The sequence below is a fragment of the Egretta garzetta genome, unplaced genomic scaffold, assembly GCF_000687185.1.
Source record: "Egretta garzetta isolate BGI_Z169 unplaced genomic scaffold, ASM68718v1 scaffold151, whole genome shotgun sequence".
NCBI classification, from domain to species: Eukaryota; Metazoa; Chordata; class Aves; order Pelecaniformes; family Ardeidae; genus Egretta; species Egretta garzetta.
In genome coordinates, this window is record NW_009258615.1 from 3,698,987 (window position 1) to 3,719,506 (window position 20,520).

General features: G+C 36.9%; 1 protein-coding gene across 1 annotated transcript in view; it reads left to right on the forward strand.

The window, feature by feature from the left end:
* SLIT2 (slit guidance ligand 2) overlaps positions 1-20,520 on the forward strand; it is a 256,837-nt gene that overhangs the window by 166,524 nt on the left and 69,793 nt on the right. The window contains exons 9-12 of the mRNA XM_035903458.1: positions 742-880; positions 17,381-17,452; positions 18,103-18,174; positions 18,711-18,782. Coding sequence (XP_035759351.1) covers positions 742-880; positions 17,381-17,452; positions 18,103-18,174; positions 18,711-18,782 — 355 coding nt within the window. The remainder of the gene's footprint in view (positions 1-741; positions 881-17,380; positions 17,453-18,102; positions 18,175-18,710; positions 18,783-20,520) is intronic.

Here is a 20,520-nt window from a genome sequence, read left to right on the forward strand (position 1 = left end):
GATTTTTTCCCTGAGAATTTCAAAACAGTCTCTAGCTTTTTTTGCCTTAATAAAAGAAAGAAAAAGAAGGCTTCATGCCTTTCTCATCCTTTTGTGCCTTTCTGTATCATAACAAAACAGCAGTTCTGTATCATTAAATTGATACAAGAACAAGTGCATTAATACATCAAAGAATGTGCAATCTGTCTATTTGCAGGAAAATCTAATAAGTTGTTTACTTTCTAAAACATGCCTAAATATGAAGTGATTATGTTTAAATGCAATTATAAATGCAGAGTTTAACATCTAGCACAAGAACTGGGGGGAAGCCATGTAAATTAGCCACCTGAGTTCGTAAGAATGGGCAATTGTGGGAGGAAGTAGTCTTTTGAGCTAACAGAGAGTGAGAGTATGAGCTGTGAAGTCAAAGCTTTTTCATACCTGAAAAATGGATCAGGCTTAGTCTTCTTTAACAAGATGATTTTGAATGCAAGTTGCTGAAGAAGTTGAAAAATGATGTAATGCTAGAACAGTAGTTGAGCATTTGTCTTTCATATCTCAGTGTTGTGTCCACATGTTGCTATTAATTGGCTAGTTAAATTAGTGCAATTCAAAACTATTGATGGGTTACAATGTTTATTTTATAAGTTCTGCCTAACAGTTTTCAAGGAAGTCTAAAATGTGATGTTTTACTGTTGAGGTAAACTGGACTACTGTTTGACAGTATTGTGCAATTTTAGGAGAAACTCTTTTCCTTTGCAGGTCACCAGTCCTTCATGGCTCCATCCTGCAGTGTCTTGCATTGCCCTGCTGCATGCACTTGTAGTAACAACATCGTGGACTGTCGTGGGAAAGGCCTTACTGAGATCCCAACGAACCTTCCAGAAACCATTACTGAAATGTGCGTAATCTGATTTTTTTTTTTTTTTTTTCTTCTAGGAACTTGCAGGAAACAGTTCTTTCCTATGTGTTCATTTTTGTTACTTGTATCAATTCATGCATTTTACAGGGTAGGAAATTTGGAGTACACATTAAAATTCCGATATAAAAGGAAGGAATATGCAGGTATATGAAAATATTTAAGACCCTTATGTTCTTTTATAAGTTAGTTTTGTATGTACTACTTGCAATCCATAGTTAAAACTGCATTCTGAGTTGGTTTTAAAAGAGTTTGGGAATACTTGCTTTTCTGCAAGTAAGTGGCTTTTCACTGCAGGCTATAAACCCTGTTGTCTTCAGAGTTGCTCGCTGTACTGGTTTTGGCTGTTATAGGGTTAATTTTCCTCATAGTAGCGGGTATGGGGCTGTGTTTTGGACTTGTGCTGGAAACAGCGTTGATAGCACAGGGATGTGTTAGTTACTGCTGAGCAGGGCTTACACAGAGTCAAGGCCTTTTCTGCTCCTCACCCCACCCCACCAGCGAGGAGGCGGGGGGGGCACAAGAAGCTGAGAGGGGGCACAGCTGGGACAGCTGACCCCAACTGACCCAAGGGATATCCCACACCATATGATGTCATGCTCTGCAGTAAAAGCTGGGGAAGAAGGATGAAGGGAGGATGTTCAGAGTGATGATGTTTGTCTTCCCAAGTCACCGTTACGCGTGATGGAGCCCTGCTTTCCTGGAGATGGCTGAGCACCTGCCTGCCCATGGGAAGCAGTGAATGAATTCCTTGCTTTGCTCTGCTTGCGTGCATGGCTTTTGCTTTCCCTATTAAACTGTCTTTATCTCAACCCATGAGTTTTCTCACTTTTACCTTTCCAATTCTTTCCTCCATCCCACCAGGGGTGTGAGTGAGCGGCTGGGTGGGGCTGAGCTGCCTGCTGGGGTTAAACCACGACACTCACCTTCAGTCACTTTATTCATCAGACTCCCTATTAGAGAAGTATATCTTTGCATGAAAGATCGGCAACCTTTACCACCCATAATAAGTATTCTGCTAAAGCAGTATTCTCAGGGTAGTCTGAGAAGACAAAAGTAAGGTGGTTGAATGGGATCTGTGGTGCAGAAAGAGCATGTGTGCTGATGAGGTTGTGTGGTATGTCATATACAGCAGAAACATTTACAAAAAGTACAACCATGTCCTGCCCATAGAGCGGAGCCGTAGGCAAAGGTGCAATGGGGCTTGTAGGCTCCAAGAGTGATATGGCTAAGAGGTTGTGTGGGCACAGATGGAAGGTTACTTATGCGTTGTCTTCTGTGCAGGGGAGGAACAAAAGCAAAATGTGAGCTTGCTGACAAGATGGGCAGGGACTCGGGAACACGAGCATCTTTTTATGCTGGGGACAGCAGAGGCAGTGTTTTGGAAGAGAAACTGAAAATTCCCTTTAGGGAAATGGTGGAAAAGTAGCTTGCCTTCAGCCTTGTAAGGAGGATCTGGCTAGAAGTAAATGAGTTAGAGAGAGTATTCAGAATAAAAACCTTGTGAGCACCTTGATGATACAGGATGATGTTGAGAATTTCAGATGAGGGAGGCGAGGGGCACAGATGCCTGAAGTGAAAGGGAAGAGGTCTCCTGAACATATATCTGTTGTATTTAAGATCTTCTTGAAGGTTTAAAAACAGGCCTCCACAATGAGATTTTAAAAGATAAAGTAGAATTTTACAATCTTATGGCAATCTCATGGCTTGTTGGTATCTGACCTGTGCTTTTGAACTTCACATAATTGGAAGTACTGTGGTTTCTTCTTAGGATGTGAATAATAATCATGCCTGTCAGTTCATTATTACTGCTGTTAAGACTGACCTGGCTGACCCTACCTGACCCAATTCAGTCATTTGGCTATATAATACAAACACTTCTTCTACTTTTCACCCCTCTCAGAAAAAAGGACTCTGCTTGCAAATAAAGAGACTACTTCAGAAAATCTATGGACAGTGCCTGGGAAGGCTGCACAGACAGTTTTCATTATTTAACTAGTTGTATACTGGCTTCTTTACCTGCATATGTACATCTGTGTCCATAGAGAAGGGGGAAAAATATGAGACTATGTCTCAAACATTCCCTGCTATATTTCTGCTGCTAACCAGTGCTAACCACTGGAGCTAATGACAGAATGGCGATTACAGACACTGGAAGACTGACTTTTGCACCTCTATCTTCTAGACCTACATGGTTTAGTGGAGGTACATGCTGTTAACATCTGTACTCCCTTGAGAAATTTGGTACTAGAGATTTAAAGGATGTTCCTGAATCTTTAACTTAAGGGTCATCGCTCCCAAAGAAATGATAGGATTTGCAAGTTACTAGTTGACTCTGTATTCACTGTTAAAAGAAATGAGTGTAAGGTAAAAGCAAATGGGAGTTTACTAAATGGAAAGGTATTTTTCACTAATCTGTTCACCATACTTTCTATGTAAGAAGTGCTGTTGAGTTTTAAACATGGACATGATCTACAGCAGTTTATTGGCCCAGAGGGTAGAAGCAACAGAGTAACAATACCTCCAGCATTTGGGTAAGCATCTAACTGATTGCAAACAGAGGCTGAATGTTTCCTTCTAGACTGGGTAGTATTCAGATCCCAGAGCGAGACCTTTGCACATTCTGAGATCTGTAGTGGTAGGCTGCACTTACCATATAAAGAGCACAAAACTTTCCAGCTGAGTGGAGGGTGAGAGAAATGTACAGGGGAAAAAAACAAATAAAATAAGGCACATTAAAGGCTCTGAAACTGAGGGATAAACTGAGTGGAAGAATTAGGGTAGAGGATCTTTAGAGTATTTGATGAGAATTACATTATCTTTGCTGCTTCCTGTCAATAGGTTGAAAAGGAGTTGAAATTTTGGCAAATAAGTATATTTTAATGGTTGCATGGGGAAAGCTTTACACTATACTGGTTGCTTTAAGGTGAGGAAAATAATTAGTGATAGATTTTTTTATGATTGCTATGGGTGGCAGGTATATTTACCATTTTAGTATTGAAGAGAATGAGAGAGAAGAAGGAGGTTGGAGAATGAGTGGCTTATGGAGTAAAAAAGGTTTTACTGATAATGAAGTGAGGGAAGTCTGTGAGACTGGATCAAACTAGTGCTCCACCCTGGCCAGTGGCCCGCATCAGTTGTCTCTGAAGAATGTTTTGGAAACAGCAATATACAGCTTCAGAAATAAGCCATTGATAGGACAAATATTTTCCTTGTTCCCAATGTGTGTTGAGGTTCTTTTTCTGAACTTGAAAATTTGCATAGCTTTCAGGAAAAAAACAGGGGTTTTTTTAAAACATCCAATCTGCTTTAAAGCCTATTAAGTTCTTAATCTTCATGTTATTTTAGGCTCTTAAATTTTGGGGGAGGGAGCTGCCCTCAAAACCTCCCAGTTTAAAATACAGTCTTTTAAATAAATTTCATTAATTTTCCTTTGTAGAGGGAGGGAAAACATTCAGGTTCATATCGTGCCCCGATACCTTCTCTTTTGCGTGCCATCCTCATTCATCTCTTCTCTAAGCTAACTGTTCCAAATCCATTCAATCTTTTTGGATGCCAAAAGCTTCCGTGTCTTAATTAATCTCCTCCCTTTTTCTCTGAACTCTTTGTTTTCTAAATTCTTTTGACCTGCAATGACCAGAGTTGAATACAATATTCCAGATGATAGTGAATCATCACTTTATATTAATGGAATTTTAGTTTTCTTTCATTTGCCTTTTGAAACCTAATACTTGCTTTCTTTAACTGCCTGCACACATTGCACCATGTTTTCCATTGAGCTATCCATGAGGAGTCCTAGGCCTTTTTTCTTAGCTCTTACAGTTTTGTCAGGAACCACAAATTCATAGATGTAATCCTATTATTCCATCCACAGGCATTTCTGAACGTGGAATCCGGTTGTATGTTACTTTTTAAAGTTGCTTTATGAAAGACTTCAGTCCTCTCTGCTTTTAACTAACTTCAACATGCAGAAAGATTGTGACATTCCTATATTGTTATCAGACAGTAAAAAGCATTTTAAAGCTTCATTTTAAAAGTAGTACTTTGCAACTGTTGCTTATAGCAACCCCTTGAGATTAGATTAGAAAGAATGATTGTATCCCATAAAATAATCTGGTTTTTCATTTATACCTTATGTGATAATGTCAGTATGCCAAAATGATAGCTGACAGTAATCATTTGAAGAGATGAGACCATGCTGTCACGGTAGCATTGAGAATGCTGAGGAGCTGCTGAACGCGAGGCAGAAGGGTATAGTGAGCGTTGTATTTCCACCACCGTTACACAGTTCCCACACACATGGCTTTATTATCTTAATCACCATTTTAAGCACGTGCTTTGGCAGGAGCTCCCCAGTTCTCAGGGAGAGAGGGAAGGAGAAATGCGCTGGTTCCCTGTTGTTTTCTGAAGGATGTACAGGCTTTAACAGCCAAATTATTATTTATTCACTCACCTTTGTGATACTGCCATCACCAGATTCTTGTGCACACCACAAGAAAATTGGCACTGTACTTCTATTTCACATGTGCCAGATGTTGTCCAGTCTTTTCAGTATTTTTCCATATTTGTCCATCTTTTTTCTGCATTTTCAACTGAACATTGTCATCTGGTTTCCTAAACGTACTTCATTGACAGGAATATTTGAAAAATCTGTAATACTTTCAAATTCCCTTACTCTGGACAAGTTTCTCTGCCCTACAATGTTGTCGGCTGTTTCTAGGCTGTATTTGCAGAATCCAGGGCTGAATACTACCAGACTGTCATGTTATGCTTCAGCCAGCTTCATGGTCCACAAACACCTCTGGTGCTTACATGTTTCCTGCCTTTTGTCTTTGCTTTATTGTATCTCATGTGAATAACCTTTTCCTGTGAGGCTGACATTAACTCCCTTGTCAGCCCTCTTTTATAGAGTTGTTTAAAATTTGACAACAAGGAATGAGGAGGCATTCTGTGATGGTGGGAGCAGGAGGAGGCAGAGCCAGTTGCCAAAATGTTGTTTCATTCCAGTGAGATTGGTTTTACCGGTGACCATCAGGGTGTTGCTGAGAGGGTTTGCCGTACCACTCTGTCTGACTTCTCAATTGGTACAGAAGTCAGTTGGCTAAAACTAGCAATTCCCATTGTGAGAAGTCAATTAGCAGGCAATGCATCATCTGCCAAGTGCCTCTTGGGAAGATGCCTTCGGTAACAGGACTGCTTATCTTCAAGTAGCTGCCAGTGAAAATGGAAGGAGAATAAAGCCTGTGGTGTCCTCTCTTTTTCCCTTCTGGTGTGATAAAGCTCAGAGCAAAATTAAGTATTCAGCATGTCAGTAAATGTAATTCTTAATCTTTATTGACTTAGCACAATTGTATCTCTACCAGTTACACCCTTTCTGCAAAATTAATTCTCCTCTTTATTATCTAAATAAACTCGTACACAGCTAAATAAGCATACCTTAGCTTTTCTTTTCAGGGTCTGACCAATCAATGTGATGCTATTTGAGAAAGAAATACTTCATATTCTGTATATATTTAAAAAAAAAAATAAAATGGTTGAGCACCAAGCACAGAATTGAAAAGGTGCACGGATGCATCTATGCCTCTGGGCATGCAAAGGTTTCAAACCATGAGCAACCTGCAGGAAACATTTCGGGAACTTTAAAATTAGATTTCCAATAGCCCTGTTATTTTAATGTCTGTATTGTAAACGTTTTGAGGCAAAATACATGGCCCTTAAATGTTACATACTAGTAGTCTTCAAACTTTTGTTATTTAGTGTGCCTTATTTTGGCCTTTTTCCATAGGCTTAAGCAAAGTATGATACATTATTCATTCATTAGAAACATCATAATTTGAGTTGATTTAGATTTGTTGTTTAATTCGCTTTCCTTTTCCAGAAATTTTTATGGGATGCTCTTTCATTGGCATGTTCGGTCTGTTGAGTTTAACCAAGTGCAGTGGTCTAATGCACCTACTGCTTTTCTCCTTTGTCATACAGCTCATATATTAAAGGCATTAAAGGTCATTCTTAAGGTTCAAAACTATTACTTTAATTGGTTTTAGAAAGTATAGCCTTTCTAATGGTGATAGCATTTATCAGCCTCTGTGCAGGCATTCCTTCCACATTTTAGTTTTTCAGGACCGTTAATCTCTTTTCACTTGGTTGCATTTTAGAATTCACCTTCTGCGTGAAAATTCTTTGAATGATCAGCAGAAGTAACTCTGGTTCCCTTCGAATAGAGACTTTTTGGCATGTGTTCAAACAGACTATCAGAAACCTTACAAATAACAACCCAGCAGCAATTCTATTAATTGTACTGGTACCTTCTCTCAGAATGGCATGAGCAAGTGACAGGCTCTTATTTCAAAAGAAGAGGCCAAAAAGCCATTAATGAACTAGACTACCTTATGAAAATGCTGCACTTACATTCTTCTGATTTTCTTTTCTCTTCTGTGCCTTGAACTACCAGTCAAAGTGGTTCTGAAACCTCTTTCCTTACTGTAGTACTATGAATAAAAGAAAATAAATATAATTGCCATAAGTGTTTCTAAGGATGGGGCAGGGGGAGGAATTACCTGCTCTGATGATCACAACTTTGAATAAATTATTATTTAAGCAAAGAAGCATGAGATTAAATTGATTTTTTTCTTCATTTTTTTGTTTATATTAAGACCTTTTAAGTAATCAAAGGAAGGACTTCATTAAACATGTTTCTTTTTTAGAAGGATAGCAGTCACTGCATTGGTGTTTTGGGGAGGAGGAAGGTTTGCGGGAGGGGAGGATGACTGGAGGCTTGCCACTGTTAACTAAGCAACAGCTGCATAAATAATTTTAGTCTTTGTAAGGGGCAGAAAAGACCACATAATGTATGAAATTTAAAAAACCCAAACATATAGGAGTCAGGAATTTTAACAGTTCACCTTATAATCTAGTGTAGTGAAAAGTCACTGACTTCTTAATTACTATGGCCTTCAAGATAAAGTTGTTCTTTCTTGTGAGTGGAGCTTTCCAACATTTGAATGCCAGAACTAGAAGCCGTGTGGTTATTTCATGATAACTTTATTTACATTTCCCTTTATAGTTTCCTAATTTGTCTCCTCAGTCTTGTCTCATCTTACCTTCCTGATTTCTACTGTTTTCCTTCATGTTTTCATCTTTCTCCATCTCATTCTCTGTTATACTTTGTTTTCGTAAGTCTGTTGATTAATGATTGTGTCTTATGCCAAGCACTCAACTACACCTTTGTGAGCCGTGTGATACTAAGCAGGATTAAAAGCTCCTGAGATTGGTTCTCATAGTACCACTCAAATTGTATTAAAGGAGAAAGGGGGTGGGGGGAGGAAAGGAGAGAAAGGGGAAAAAGAGGAAGGAAAAGAGGGGAAAGGAAATGAGATCTGACAGAATGGAACTTGACAGGAATTTAACCAAGATAGAGCGATGAGTGACCCGATCTCATTGCAGACACAGGGGGGAAGTGCTTTGCATAAATGCAGAATTTTGAGAACTGGGAGCGTATGTATCTTTTACAAGCTAAGCTTGGCATGTGTACGGTTTCACAATTTCTGTTGTCTTTTAAAATTCATCCTTAGCTAAAACTCCAAAGTACAGCCTTAAATAAATAGGTATTGAACTGAGGCTCTTACACTGACATGCAAAGATGCTTCTAAGGATGACCTTTTACAGAGAAAAGTCACTTGGCAAGGGTTTAGGCTCATTTATTGAAGACAGTTCAAAGACTCACATAGCAGGAAAACTCTGAAACGTCAGAGATAAGGCAGCTTTCTCTATTTTTAGCAGCTCAAAGTGTGATTAGGCTGTCTTACAGTAACCTGACAGAAATGAGAACAAACCCTGCATCTTCGCAGCTTGAAAGGAATGGGTCTGAACGCTGAGGGGAGGATGCAATAAGTTACAAGACATTAAACTGATGATTGTTTTCCATTGTAGGCATTTGTTTCTGCTTTCTAGTTTAAATCAAAACATTCGTCTTTTTAGGACTTACACAGAATGTTACCTCATAAATATCATTCACCTTTTAAATAGGTAAGCTGTCAGCCAGAAGTCTTGCACGCCCAGTGTAGTTCTGGAAAGGTTTTGTTGGTTTCTACGTATACCTATGTATACATAGCCATTGTTCTTGTTTCTAACATTCCAAACTTTTGAGCAATTTCATATAGCTGCTGTGTCTTTAAAATTAACTTTTCTCATACATGCTTCTCTTCAACTGTACTTCATGTGTACTTTTCTTCAAATCTTCTCTTATCTTCCATTTCTGAAGGTTTTTAAGACCAAAGTTTTTAAGACCAATCCTGACTAATGCATTGGACTTGATAGTCAGATTTTTTACCAGTGGACTGGGGAGGCATTTTGGTTTTTCAGTGAAATAAAGAGTTTTAGTTCCTGTTTTGCTTAAAAGTTACTGCATTTTTAAGTCCAGAAGCTTATGTCGAATAAGGGTGCGTGATTTTTAGCTGCATTATTATTAGTTATACAGTTATCATTTCCCTAGAAGTTTGTTGAAATGAATTCACAGGAATATGGCTTTACATATGGAGGAGGACCAAAAAAGGATCACAATGAAATGGAAATATGTGGTGCAAAATAGCTGACACAAAACTAAAATTTTAGTATCTATATACGCTGTGACTGAACTTTTCCACATTTGCAGCACCTAATTTTGAAGGCCATCCTTGCCCCTGTTTAGTCTGTTAATGCAAATATGGCCATTAACTTTGAAAACTTTTGCATGAAAATGAACCTAATGCTACTTCATAATTTTACTAGAAAGGTTTTATGACTTGCCATTACCTGTCATAAGTGACACTCGGTTTAGACTGTTCGTCTGTGGCATCAGTGATGTGAATACAGTTCTCTCTACCTACTTTTCTTTGATCATGGGAAGATCATTATTTCTTAGCAAAACCAGTATTTATGCCCATTGAAATAGAAAGCAAAATTGTTTGTTTGCTATATCAAAAATGTAGTAATTTGCTTAAATTTTAACATCTTTCATATGATCTATGCATATAAACACACAATAATTACACCCGAGTAACGAAAAATCCATTATCCATAAGGTAATGTATTGAATAAATGTGAAACAAATTAAAACTGGGTAAAGGAACCTATTGAGATATTAACTTCTTTACCATAATATATTTAATTTTCCAATACAGATTTCACTGAATTACATTTAACTTATCTTTGGGATTGATTCCTACCTTAATATTTCTCAGGCAAAACTTAAAATATATTGATGATTTTGCTAACTTGATATCTAATCCCGTCTGCTTAACACACACAAGAGAAATATTTGTCATCCTCTTAGTCAAATATCTTCCTAATCTGAAAATTACTGGTAACTCAAGTGTCTTAATGCTTTTTTTCTTTTTAAACTTTCTTATTTTAGTTGTCAGACATTTTTGTAGGTAGAAGATTTAATGTATTCTTTATTAGCACGTGTTCCATCCTGCCATGGTTCACATCTTTGGCTTTCTTCATACCCTTGTGCCCTATCTTAAAAACTAATTAAATTCAGGGGACAGAGGATAATTTCAACAGTCAAGAGGATGTACACAGAACGCAACAACTGCACAAGAAACATGGGAAACCAGTGGTGTTTCCAGAGACACTGGAAATAGATACAGGCCAGAATGAACACTGTTCCACCTCTGGGGGGTTGTGCAAGTTTCTGGTGGGTATTGAAGTAGAAAAGGCATGTTGAGGGACCTCTCTGTATTCTGCCAAGGGAAAGAAAATAACTCAGGCATGGAATAAATGAATATTTTATGCAGCACGAAGGGAAGCTGGAGAAGGCCCATCTAGCTCTTCCAGAAAAACCCTCATAGTTCTCTAACAGCTGTGCCACACTCCAAAGGTGTTGTTACTCTTAGATGTTATTTTCACATATGGTTCTTCACTACTGGTAACTTTTCCTTAGCAATAATGTGAGTGAAGTTACTCTAAAAGAAACTGTGGATACTGACTTTTCACCGTTTTGTGTTTCATCATCAATGACATGCTTTCTTCGTTATTTACATGTTGCTAAATACATGGCCAAGTAAGCAGCAAACACTTGTGGAAAGAGTTAGCAGTTAAAAAACTTAATTTAGATTTTTCTGGAAAATTTACGGTGTAAGTCCATGTCTTGTTTAACAGGTAGTAATGACTCCTGCCATACTCTCAATCTCGTACAATGATGGGATTCTCTTTAATCACCCGTGGGCTACTTACTGCGACTTCATCAGCACCCACATGGAAAAGCAGTAAAGGATAGTAGTCCAAGGGTTGGACCAGGCTAGGAAGTTTCCTAGCAATGTCTCTAACTCAGTACGGACAGCTGTGGCAGGACAAGGGGTCATGGTTTTAAACTAAAACAGGGTAGATTTAGACTGGATATAAGGAAGAAATTCTTTACAATGAGGGTAGTGAAACACTGGAACAGGTTGCCCAGAGAGGTAGTGGAGACCCCATCCCTGGAAACATTCAAGGCCAGGTTGGACGGGGCTCTGAGCAACCTGATCTAGTTAGCGGTGTCCCTGCTCACTGCAGGGGGGTTGGACTAGATGACCTCTAGGGGTCCCTTCCAACCCAAACCATTCTGTGATTCTATGATTCTCAAGCTAGTGGTATTTCTGCTCAATGAGAAGAGGTTGACAAGTCATTGCTTGTGATGAGCTGAGACTATAGCAGGATTACATCTATTTTTTGTGAACTTAATACAGTTACTCTGAACAGCTTTGAGTAATTTTTGTAGTAAAACAACTCTCATCAAAAATAGGCTAATTAGAGAGGCTTTAACTTGACTCTAGGTGACTCAGGCTAATTGCACTAGAGCCACACTCTGACAGATGCCGAAGTATTGAGCAAATAATTCTGCAAGAAGTGGTGCATTGTGCCTACAACCTGAATCTGTAACAATTAAGGAATGTAAAGGCTATCATCGTTAATGGTGCTGTAGGGTTCAGAGCATGAGATGGCCCTTTCCGTGATGAAAAATTAAACAAATGCAGGTTTGGGACTTGCTTTTGAGCAAATGCGATGAATTGTTTAATAGCTTTAGAATGACAATTCTTGTTGCTTTTTTGATGTAATGCAGGCTAAGGAGTCATCTGTCATTTACAACCAATCCCCTAAGGAAATATTTGATAGAACAATTAGACTGGATGTTAACAGTTTGGCGAGCTTTAGGGCAACATTGACAGTGATTCTTTATATGCAAATATTTAGGAAACTGTCAACTAGATTTATTAATACATAGAATTAGGGCCTGAATTGCTGAAGTACAAGTAATATAGTCATTCAAAATACATCTTTTGTTTTGTTAGACTTGGATGATATCACAGATTTCAACAGAGTTCTTTTGCTGCTGACGTTAGAAGCAACGTTTAATGGATATAAGCACTCTGGAGGTGCAGTTGTTGAGAAAGAAAAAAGGTACTTTGTTTAATAGCCTCAAGGATTCCTGTAGCAAAGGGAGACCATTACTGTTTCCTTACTTTAAAAAACAAACAAAAAAATCCCCCAAACCTGGCAGATGTTGCATATGATGAGAGATGTGTTGGCTGTGTATTGCAGTTCTTCAGATTCAGGAGCTGCTCTGAATCCCATCACTGAAATCTATTTTCTGTTTTCTGACAGCTGTTTTTGCCATTTACTTTAAAAGCAGATGGGGAAAATGCAAAGAAGAGCTGTCAATTTTATTACCATGTATAATCAGCATCTGTGCAATACATCAGACTCATTGCACAGCTTACACTTTCTTCTCTGTAGTAAAAATTCTTTTGGGATTTCTTGACAAGCTTCTTGCAGACTTTCTTGTAAATGAGTAGATGCTGGAATTAAAAGTATAGATTAATTAACTGCTAAAGCCACTATTGTGTTGACCAAATTTACTTAATCAAGATGTTATGTTCTGATTGTTTAATTATAAAATATGTGGCTAATTTGCTGCTCCATACTCAAATTTGTGTTTTCTAAGGAAGATGTTTTATTTTATTGTTATGAAATACTTTTGTTTAGAGATCTCTCTGACACCTTAACATGCATTTAGGTGCAGCACATCTCTGTGCAGTGATTTTTACCTTTCTCTTCTGAGCAGGCTTAGTATATTATACCCCATCTGCATGATTTAAAATAAAATTGATGCTGTAGAGAACAGGGTGTTCTTTATTTCCAGTCTGCCCTCTTTCCTGGTGCAGAAGTCTTTCATAGAAATGACTTTTTATAGTGGGAAAATAAGCTAGTTTAAAAGTGTCAGTATAAATAAGCATGTTGTCTGTCTCTGGAAGTGCGGAAGCAGTAATCAGTAATGGTGTGCTGCAGGCTTATAGGAGAGAACAGCATTCTCCTGGAAAGTGTCAAGTGATTTACATGTCACACAGCTCTCTGGGGACCGGGTGGGAAGAATCCGTCTACTGGCTGGGGACCGACTTTGATTTGATTTGATTAGGTTGGAAGTCACAACTGCAGAAGCACCTATGTGTCTTAGAATAGTAGGGGGTTGTACATTATGGTGTCTGCAGTGATAAGCAGGGGGGAAAGATTTGGAGGAGGAAATGTTCACAGTACATTTCCTAGATAGGAGAGATTAGGGAATAGCCTTCAAAAAAGGTTTCAACCAGTTTGGCAGTGTTAAAAGGCAGTAAAACACTTATGTATTGATGCAGGACTTCTTTGAAGTGAAACGCTGAAAGGAGCAGGAGACTTAATACTAAGAGCATTAATTAGTGTTTGTGTGGTGATGGGCAGAGTACTTCTTATACATGAGGCAGTGCAAGCTTTGATGAAGCATGTACTTAACTGTCTTCCTCCATTATCTTATCTTATTAAATATGCTACTAAAATTGACTGTGGCTTTTGAAAAAGAAACCACCAAGGCACTGTTTATGATACATAGATGATAATTTATAAAAAAGACTTCTGGGATGACTTTGAAAGGAGATGTTGTGCACAAAATTTTATACAAGTTCCTTGGAAAAATACTGATACCAGCTTTTTGTTCTTCTGTAATATAATGGTACTTCTGGCCATGTATTTGTGAATAGCTGTATTTTTCAGTGATAGATAACTACAACTCATCCCATGCCAGAATTAAAAATGTTTCATTTAATATGAGAAATTAGTATAAAGGAGTTTTTAATTACTATGGATTTTATCAGTGGAATGCAAATTTCCTTTAGATACTAGTCTATCTGTGCTTTGTGACCCTGGAATATGTCTAATTAGATTTTCTCTGGAATAGTGGATGCAAATTTTCACTCCGTGAAATTCAGCTGATTCTAGGAAGATAAAGCAGAAGATTAAAAGATAACAGAGCTTGAAAATGTGAATTTGATTTACTTTCTTTACAGACAAAGTGGGGTATAAAAGGTTTTTCCTCAGTATTTATATAATCTTATTTTTCCTTTCTTATACTAATCTCATTTTCTAAAATGTGATGTGTTTTAGCACATACACTTTGGCGTGACTTAAGAAAAGGCATACTTAGATGATCCTACTATAACAAATCCTTTATCCAGGAGAGCTTGTAAATTTATCCCAGCACTGCACAGTCTGTCTATTAGACTATAAATTTCTCACTAAAAGGAAATGTTAGGTAAAGTTGAGATGGAGTTCATTTTACATATCCGCCAGTGAATTGGTAGTTCACCCTATTAGAACTGCTAGAAAATTAGCTTTCAGAAATATACTGAAGTAGGACTTCACCAGGTTTTGGACCCATATAATTTGTAGGCAGATGGGACAGCAGTAAATTAAATCTGCTATCCTACCTTCTTATAAAAAAAATGGCATACATGTAGTCTGTAGGGTACTTCAGTTTATAAAAGTAATGTATTTTTAAATTAAGAGAGTACACTGGAAAATATTTTGTGTCTTAATTTAATGCTAGACCTTGTCTTTCCTGAGTTACGTGCTGTATCATGTCTAGTTAAGAACATTGTGTGTTTAAAGATAGGTGAACATAGACTAAAGCCCCTCCAGCACAAGGTTACAAATCTCTAGATCATGGGCTAATAAGCAGCATTTATACATGAGGCTTGTGACAGCCTCATGTGGGAGCATTGCCACTGCAATATCTGTCTTTTCCCAAATACACAGAGGCATTTTTCCCCAGTGTCTGTCTCTCCAGCAATTCAAGTCCTCCTCTGTAATATGGCCTAATCCTTCCCTGTCCTTTTTACCCTCCCTCCTCTTTCCAGTCCTCTGCATTTGCCCTACGTGTTTGCCTGTGCAAGATGTTCTTTGGCTAGTTTTCAAAGCTATGCATCTGATAAATGTCTGGTCAGGCTATCCCTGGTGGTTAGGCAGTTGGTTGCTGCCAAATAGAGTGTGTAACAGGAACGGATGGATGGCTGCCATTCCCTTCATGGCTGGGTTAATTTGGTTTCTCAACTCCTTCACATTGCTAAAATAAGGAAAATTTTAGAAATTTATTATCTGAAGTCTTTACCTTTCTTTGACCTAGCCAGCTGAGTAGAAAACTATCTAGATGATAAGCATGCATAATCTTTATTTCGTGGGGAAACCAAACTAAAAATGTTGTGTAAGAACAGAAAATCCTTGGGTTTGGTCTAACTTGGTATTGACCTTTAGCTTAAGCAAGTTTTTACTTATGCAGATGTTTGCCTGCTGCAGCTACTCGAGTGTACTGGAGAAGAGTGACCTTGCTCCTTTATAGCCTAGTCAGTACTCCTGGTCTCATGCAAAATGTGTTTCATGGGTCCAAAAGGCTCAGCCAAGGTGATGAAAGCATATGAAAGAATATCGTGTTTATGGAAAAAGTTAACAGTCTTGTGCCATGGGATTCCCTGCGGTGTTTAACATATACCTGAAAACTATAGCAAGGTGGCAACATTTTCCTAGTTAAGGAATTTTTTAAAACATGAACCCTGTCTAAAAGAGCTCTGATGAAGTGAGATTTTCTGTGTGTCAAGGAGATTTTTTCGAAGCTTTTTCTTTTTTTCTTGGCTTCTTTATAAGCCATTCAAGAACAAATTCTGCTAAGGTAAAGCATGGTCAGACTTAAGACATTTGAGTATTAAATGTATAAATATATCCATCTGAACAAAACTTCACAAAGGCAGCAAAGTATCTTTCTTCAGTTCAGCTAGACTGTGATCTCTGGAGAAACTTTACAAAAAGAAACAATTGTTGTAAGAATAGTTTCTTGGAAAGGCTTACTCAAAGTGAATGTATGAGCTTATTAGTTACACTGCACACACAGAGACTCATATGTCTCTATCAGAGCAAAAGGGAAACAGAAGAGAGTTAATAGGACAAGGGTAAAAGGAAAAAAAATAGGCTAATATTCCTGCATCTAGATTTAAAAAGGCTTTTTGACCTTAGATTCTGAGTTAATGTCCAAGTAATTTAAAATAGTGCAGTAAATTCTACATAATTTTGATTCCTTATAGGAAATAGATTTTTGGGATTGTCTTCATGTACATAGATCGTAGTAAGAGTTGATACCTGTGCATAAAAGAAGGAAATAGAAAGCTGATTAGATAAGCATGGTATGTAGTTTGAATAATGCTGCCTTTTCCTGTTGTAATTTTCAGTATAAATAGTTTCATTCCTTATGTCTACATAATAGAATTTTTTGTACTGCCATAACCATGAAATACTGTGGTGTGTGAAGAAATAGCTTCTATTTTAAATGTGCGTATTGCTGAATCTGTTTTGACTTGTTGGCAAGTGGGCCATAGGTCTGTATCAGCATAGATTTCCCATATGCAAAGCTCTGGAAATTGAAAAAATTCTCAGAAAACTGTTTCCATCAGCAAATTCACACTTTGCAGTATGGCACGTTTCAGTCACAGTAACTATACATATAAAGCAAATGCAGCCAGTAACATAAACTACAATTTTTAGATGAAAATACTTGTTTAAAGAAGTTAGAAGTGTGGCTGTGCAATCCAAGTATTATATCTTAAAGAAAATGTGTTACGTACTGTACCTAAATCATGTGTGCATGTTTAAAAATATGGCATTTGCCTTTACTGCAGGTAGCAACGTATGTTATTTATTCTATAGGAACATTCCTCTTTCTTATGGTTTACATATTTCAGTGATTAACTCACAGAAGTCTTCAGACATTTCTAAATAAAACTTACTATAAAAGTTGCTGTACATGAATAATAAATACATTGGGAGTCAACACTAAAATTTGAATTTTTTAATGACAATTCTAGCTTAGAGTTTACAAAAATCTTGTGTGCTCAGAAAATAAGTTTTCTCTAGATACAAAATCAAGATTGGGTTTTCATTTACAACATTACACTCTATAGGTTAAAAGGTTTGCTTTTACAGACAAAAGCTGATCTTTTTTGTAATGAAAACTGAAATGAAATGACCTTGTTTCTCAAGATAAAAGTTATACTGAAAAAGAAAGCAAAACCACCCTTCTTTGTTAAAGTCTATCCCTTCTAGTTTGTTATGGCTTTAGATTGCTGTTTGGCTTGGGGTTTGTGTTTTTATGTTGTTGCTATTCTTTTGCAGACGGTTAGAACAAAATTCAATCAAGGTCATACCTCCTGGAGCTTTCTCACCATATAAAAAGCTTCGACGAATGTATGTACCAAATAATTTGATTTAATTTTTTATTTTCATAGAAACACACCCACACATACATATATATATATATATATAAAAATAAAAAAACAAGTCAAGGTCATATAGAGAAACTGCAGTTAATGTGTGGGCATTTAAGAAATTCTGCTGGAAGATTAACTGATACGGCAGCCTGATTATTAAGAACATATAGCATCTTTGTCACATTAATCATAATTGTATTTTACCAAGGATTGAAAATGTTTAATATGGTTCTGCATAGAAACAATATGTTACTGTACTTAACATTCTATAAAAAAAAATAAATTAGTGGGGATAAGCCACAGATATTTTGGAATACCTTTGAGGCTGTATAGTCCTGTGACCATAGCAATTAGGGAATTCTTTATAAGATGTACTTAAGCTATTAGGAAAAGTAAATCTTTTTGTCTTTTTTTTTCAAGCATTTGAGAGGTCTATTTTTAACCATGCATTTTGTTTCAGCATACTAGCAATTTTAGTGGTTTTACATTAAAATTCTTTGGCAGTGTCTCACATAAATATTTTCATTTCTCTCTCCCTTCCATGCCTAATTTTAATTACATATTATTTTAATTTTAGCTATTTTGAAAATATCTTGAATTAATTGAATCAAATTTCATTTATTTCAGTGACCTGAGCAATAACCAGATCTCTGAAGCAGCTCCAGATGCTTTCCAGGGCTTACGTTCACTCAATTCACTGTAGGTATCGGTTTGACATGTAAAAACCAAAGCAAATTTCTTGTATTCTTGTAGTGAAATTATTTTGGATGTTTGGCTCTCTGTGGAATTTTCATATAAATTCAATCAATTCTGAAAGGTGTAAAAAAAATTTTAGAATGTTAGAGCAATAATTGAATATTGTATCACATCTGGACACTAAAAATGTATGGGGTTTTTATAAATATGTTCATGGCAAAGAGTTGAACAAAATCAAACATTTCTTTTATTCCCCAGTTAGTTTTTCTTACAAACTGCAAATCCACTTACCAAGATCCCTTGGTAAGGCTGTAAACAGTGAGGTTCTGATTCTGCTGAGAGCTCTTTGGGCAGCACACCTTTTGGGAAAACGTGTGATCCTGCTTCCTCACAAGACCATGAGGATCTTGCAAGTACCAAGTTGTTGCTGTTAAATTCCCTTCAGGAAGATGGAAATTTCTTTCTTTTTAAAGTCAAAATCACATAGTATATGCCTTTCATAATGGCGGCTTTGTTTGCTTTATTATTTCCTGGTACAGTGTCCTCTATGGCAATAAAATTACAGAACTTCCAAAGGGCCTATTTGAAGGACTTTTTTCTCTGCAGTTGCTGTGAGTATTTTCCTAATATTTATTCTATTTTGGGATAACTCAGTAGTGTAAACTTGGTGAGAGATTTATGCCTGGAGAAGAACTGGCAGGAAATCCCGCATGTAAGATCAGAGCATAATAAAAACAGATTATGTTAAAGTCAAAGGAGTCCAGACTGTTGTAGGCCAGCTTGCCATTCATCCACAAATTTGATCATATCTGTTAATGTCTCAGCCTAAAATGATTAAAATGAAACTATTCTCTTGTGTGGAATTTATAAGTGTAAAACACATAAGATATGATACTGGCTTGCCCTGTAAACAGCAAATAGTCCATATACAGTTGCATGGGAACCATAGAAGGAATACTTGTATGTTTTATACAGAGAAAATACATGGTGGAAATGATATGTAATTGTATTTCTAGTTGTACCCATGGAAGAACAGACTTGCAGTACAGTTTCATTGATGACTTTCAGTTTTCTGACACTCTTCTCTGTGCAATTCTTTGACTCTGTAAACTCTAGCTGCTATTTCGTTTAACACTTTGGAAATTTCCATGTGTAATCTTATAACCTATTTCTATTTAATACTGGGAATAAAGAAGTATGTCATGGTGATATGTTTATCAAATATTGTCACTATGTAGCAAAAGAGGATGTGCACTAGTTGTATTGTGTAAAAGAAATTTGGGAGATGGGCCATAAAAGAATGGTAGTGGTTTTGGAAGAAATTGTCCCAGAATAACTGACTTGTTGATTTAAAGCTACTTCTTAAAGAATTTGTAATTTGAACTTCTTCCCATTTGATTAGAAGTATTTAATGTCCAGACTAGTGTAGTGATTGGCAAAATGTCTATTATTAACAACTCATTGAAGATGGCAAAACAGTAAGTAAATACAAAGAAAATGCAAGTTCTAGCACCACCTAGAGGTTTACAATTTGATTGGTTTTAATCACAAACTAGTGGGGGTTGAGGAGGTATGCATTCCTGTTTTCCTCTAAAGCGCTTTTAGTTATAAAAACATATTTCAGATTTTATAAAAATAAAAACAAAAAAAAAGGAAGAGACTTCTGTGAACTTTTGTTTATTCTGTATTAAAAAAATGTCCATACCTTGATATACTTTGCATAGACAACACATTTTAGTCTAAGTAAATTATTACTTGTGCAGTGCAACTTTTCATCAGAGCATTGTTTTTTGAATCCAGCATTCCATTCCATTTCTGGAAATGGGAAAAAATAAAAAATATTTGGGTATGAAAATGCATCCAGTTGAATGGCACATTTTATGTTTTTTTTTCTTCTTCCAAAGCATGAAGGAGTTGATTTAGATTGACTTGTTTGTTTTAACTTTAGAAGTCTGGGAGGTACAGGGAAGAAAAGGTTCCCTTTGAAGATGGAGAGGAAAAAGGACCCAAGACAGATTTGGATGTATTCCATGCCACCAGTTTTTACTACAACTCTGTTAATGCGGCAGCATGCTGATTAGTAACATATAATTAAAAGTGCCACTGCACATCTCTTCCAGCTAATGAACACAGTGTTCAGTTCCTTTTTTGTTTGTTTATTTATTTGGCAAAGAGAACTAGTTTTCCTTGCAGATACTTGATTTCTTAAGCTTGTTTCTTTGCACAGAAAAATACCACACACACATGTTCTACCAGCACATACAAGAAATGTGATTTTAGCAGAATAAACCCACACATTTCAACTCCAGGGTGCAATTATTGAGGAATAATTTCAGATCACCTAAATAA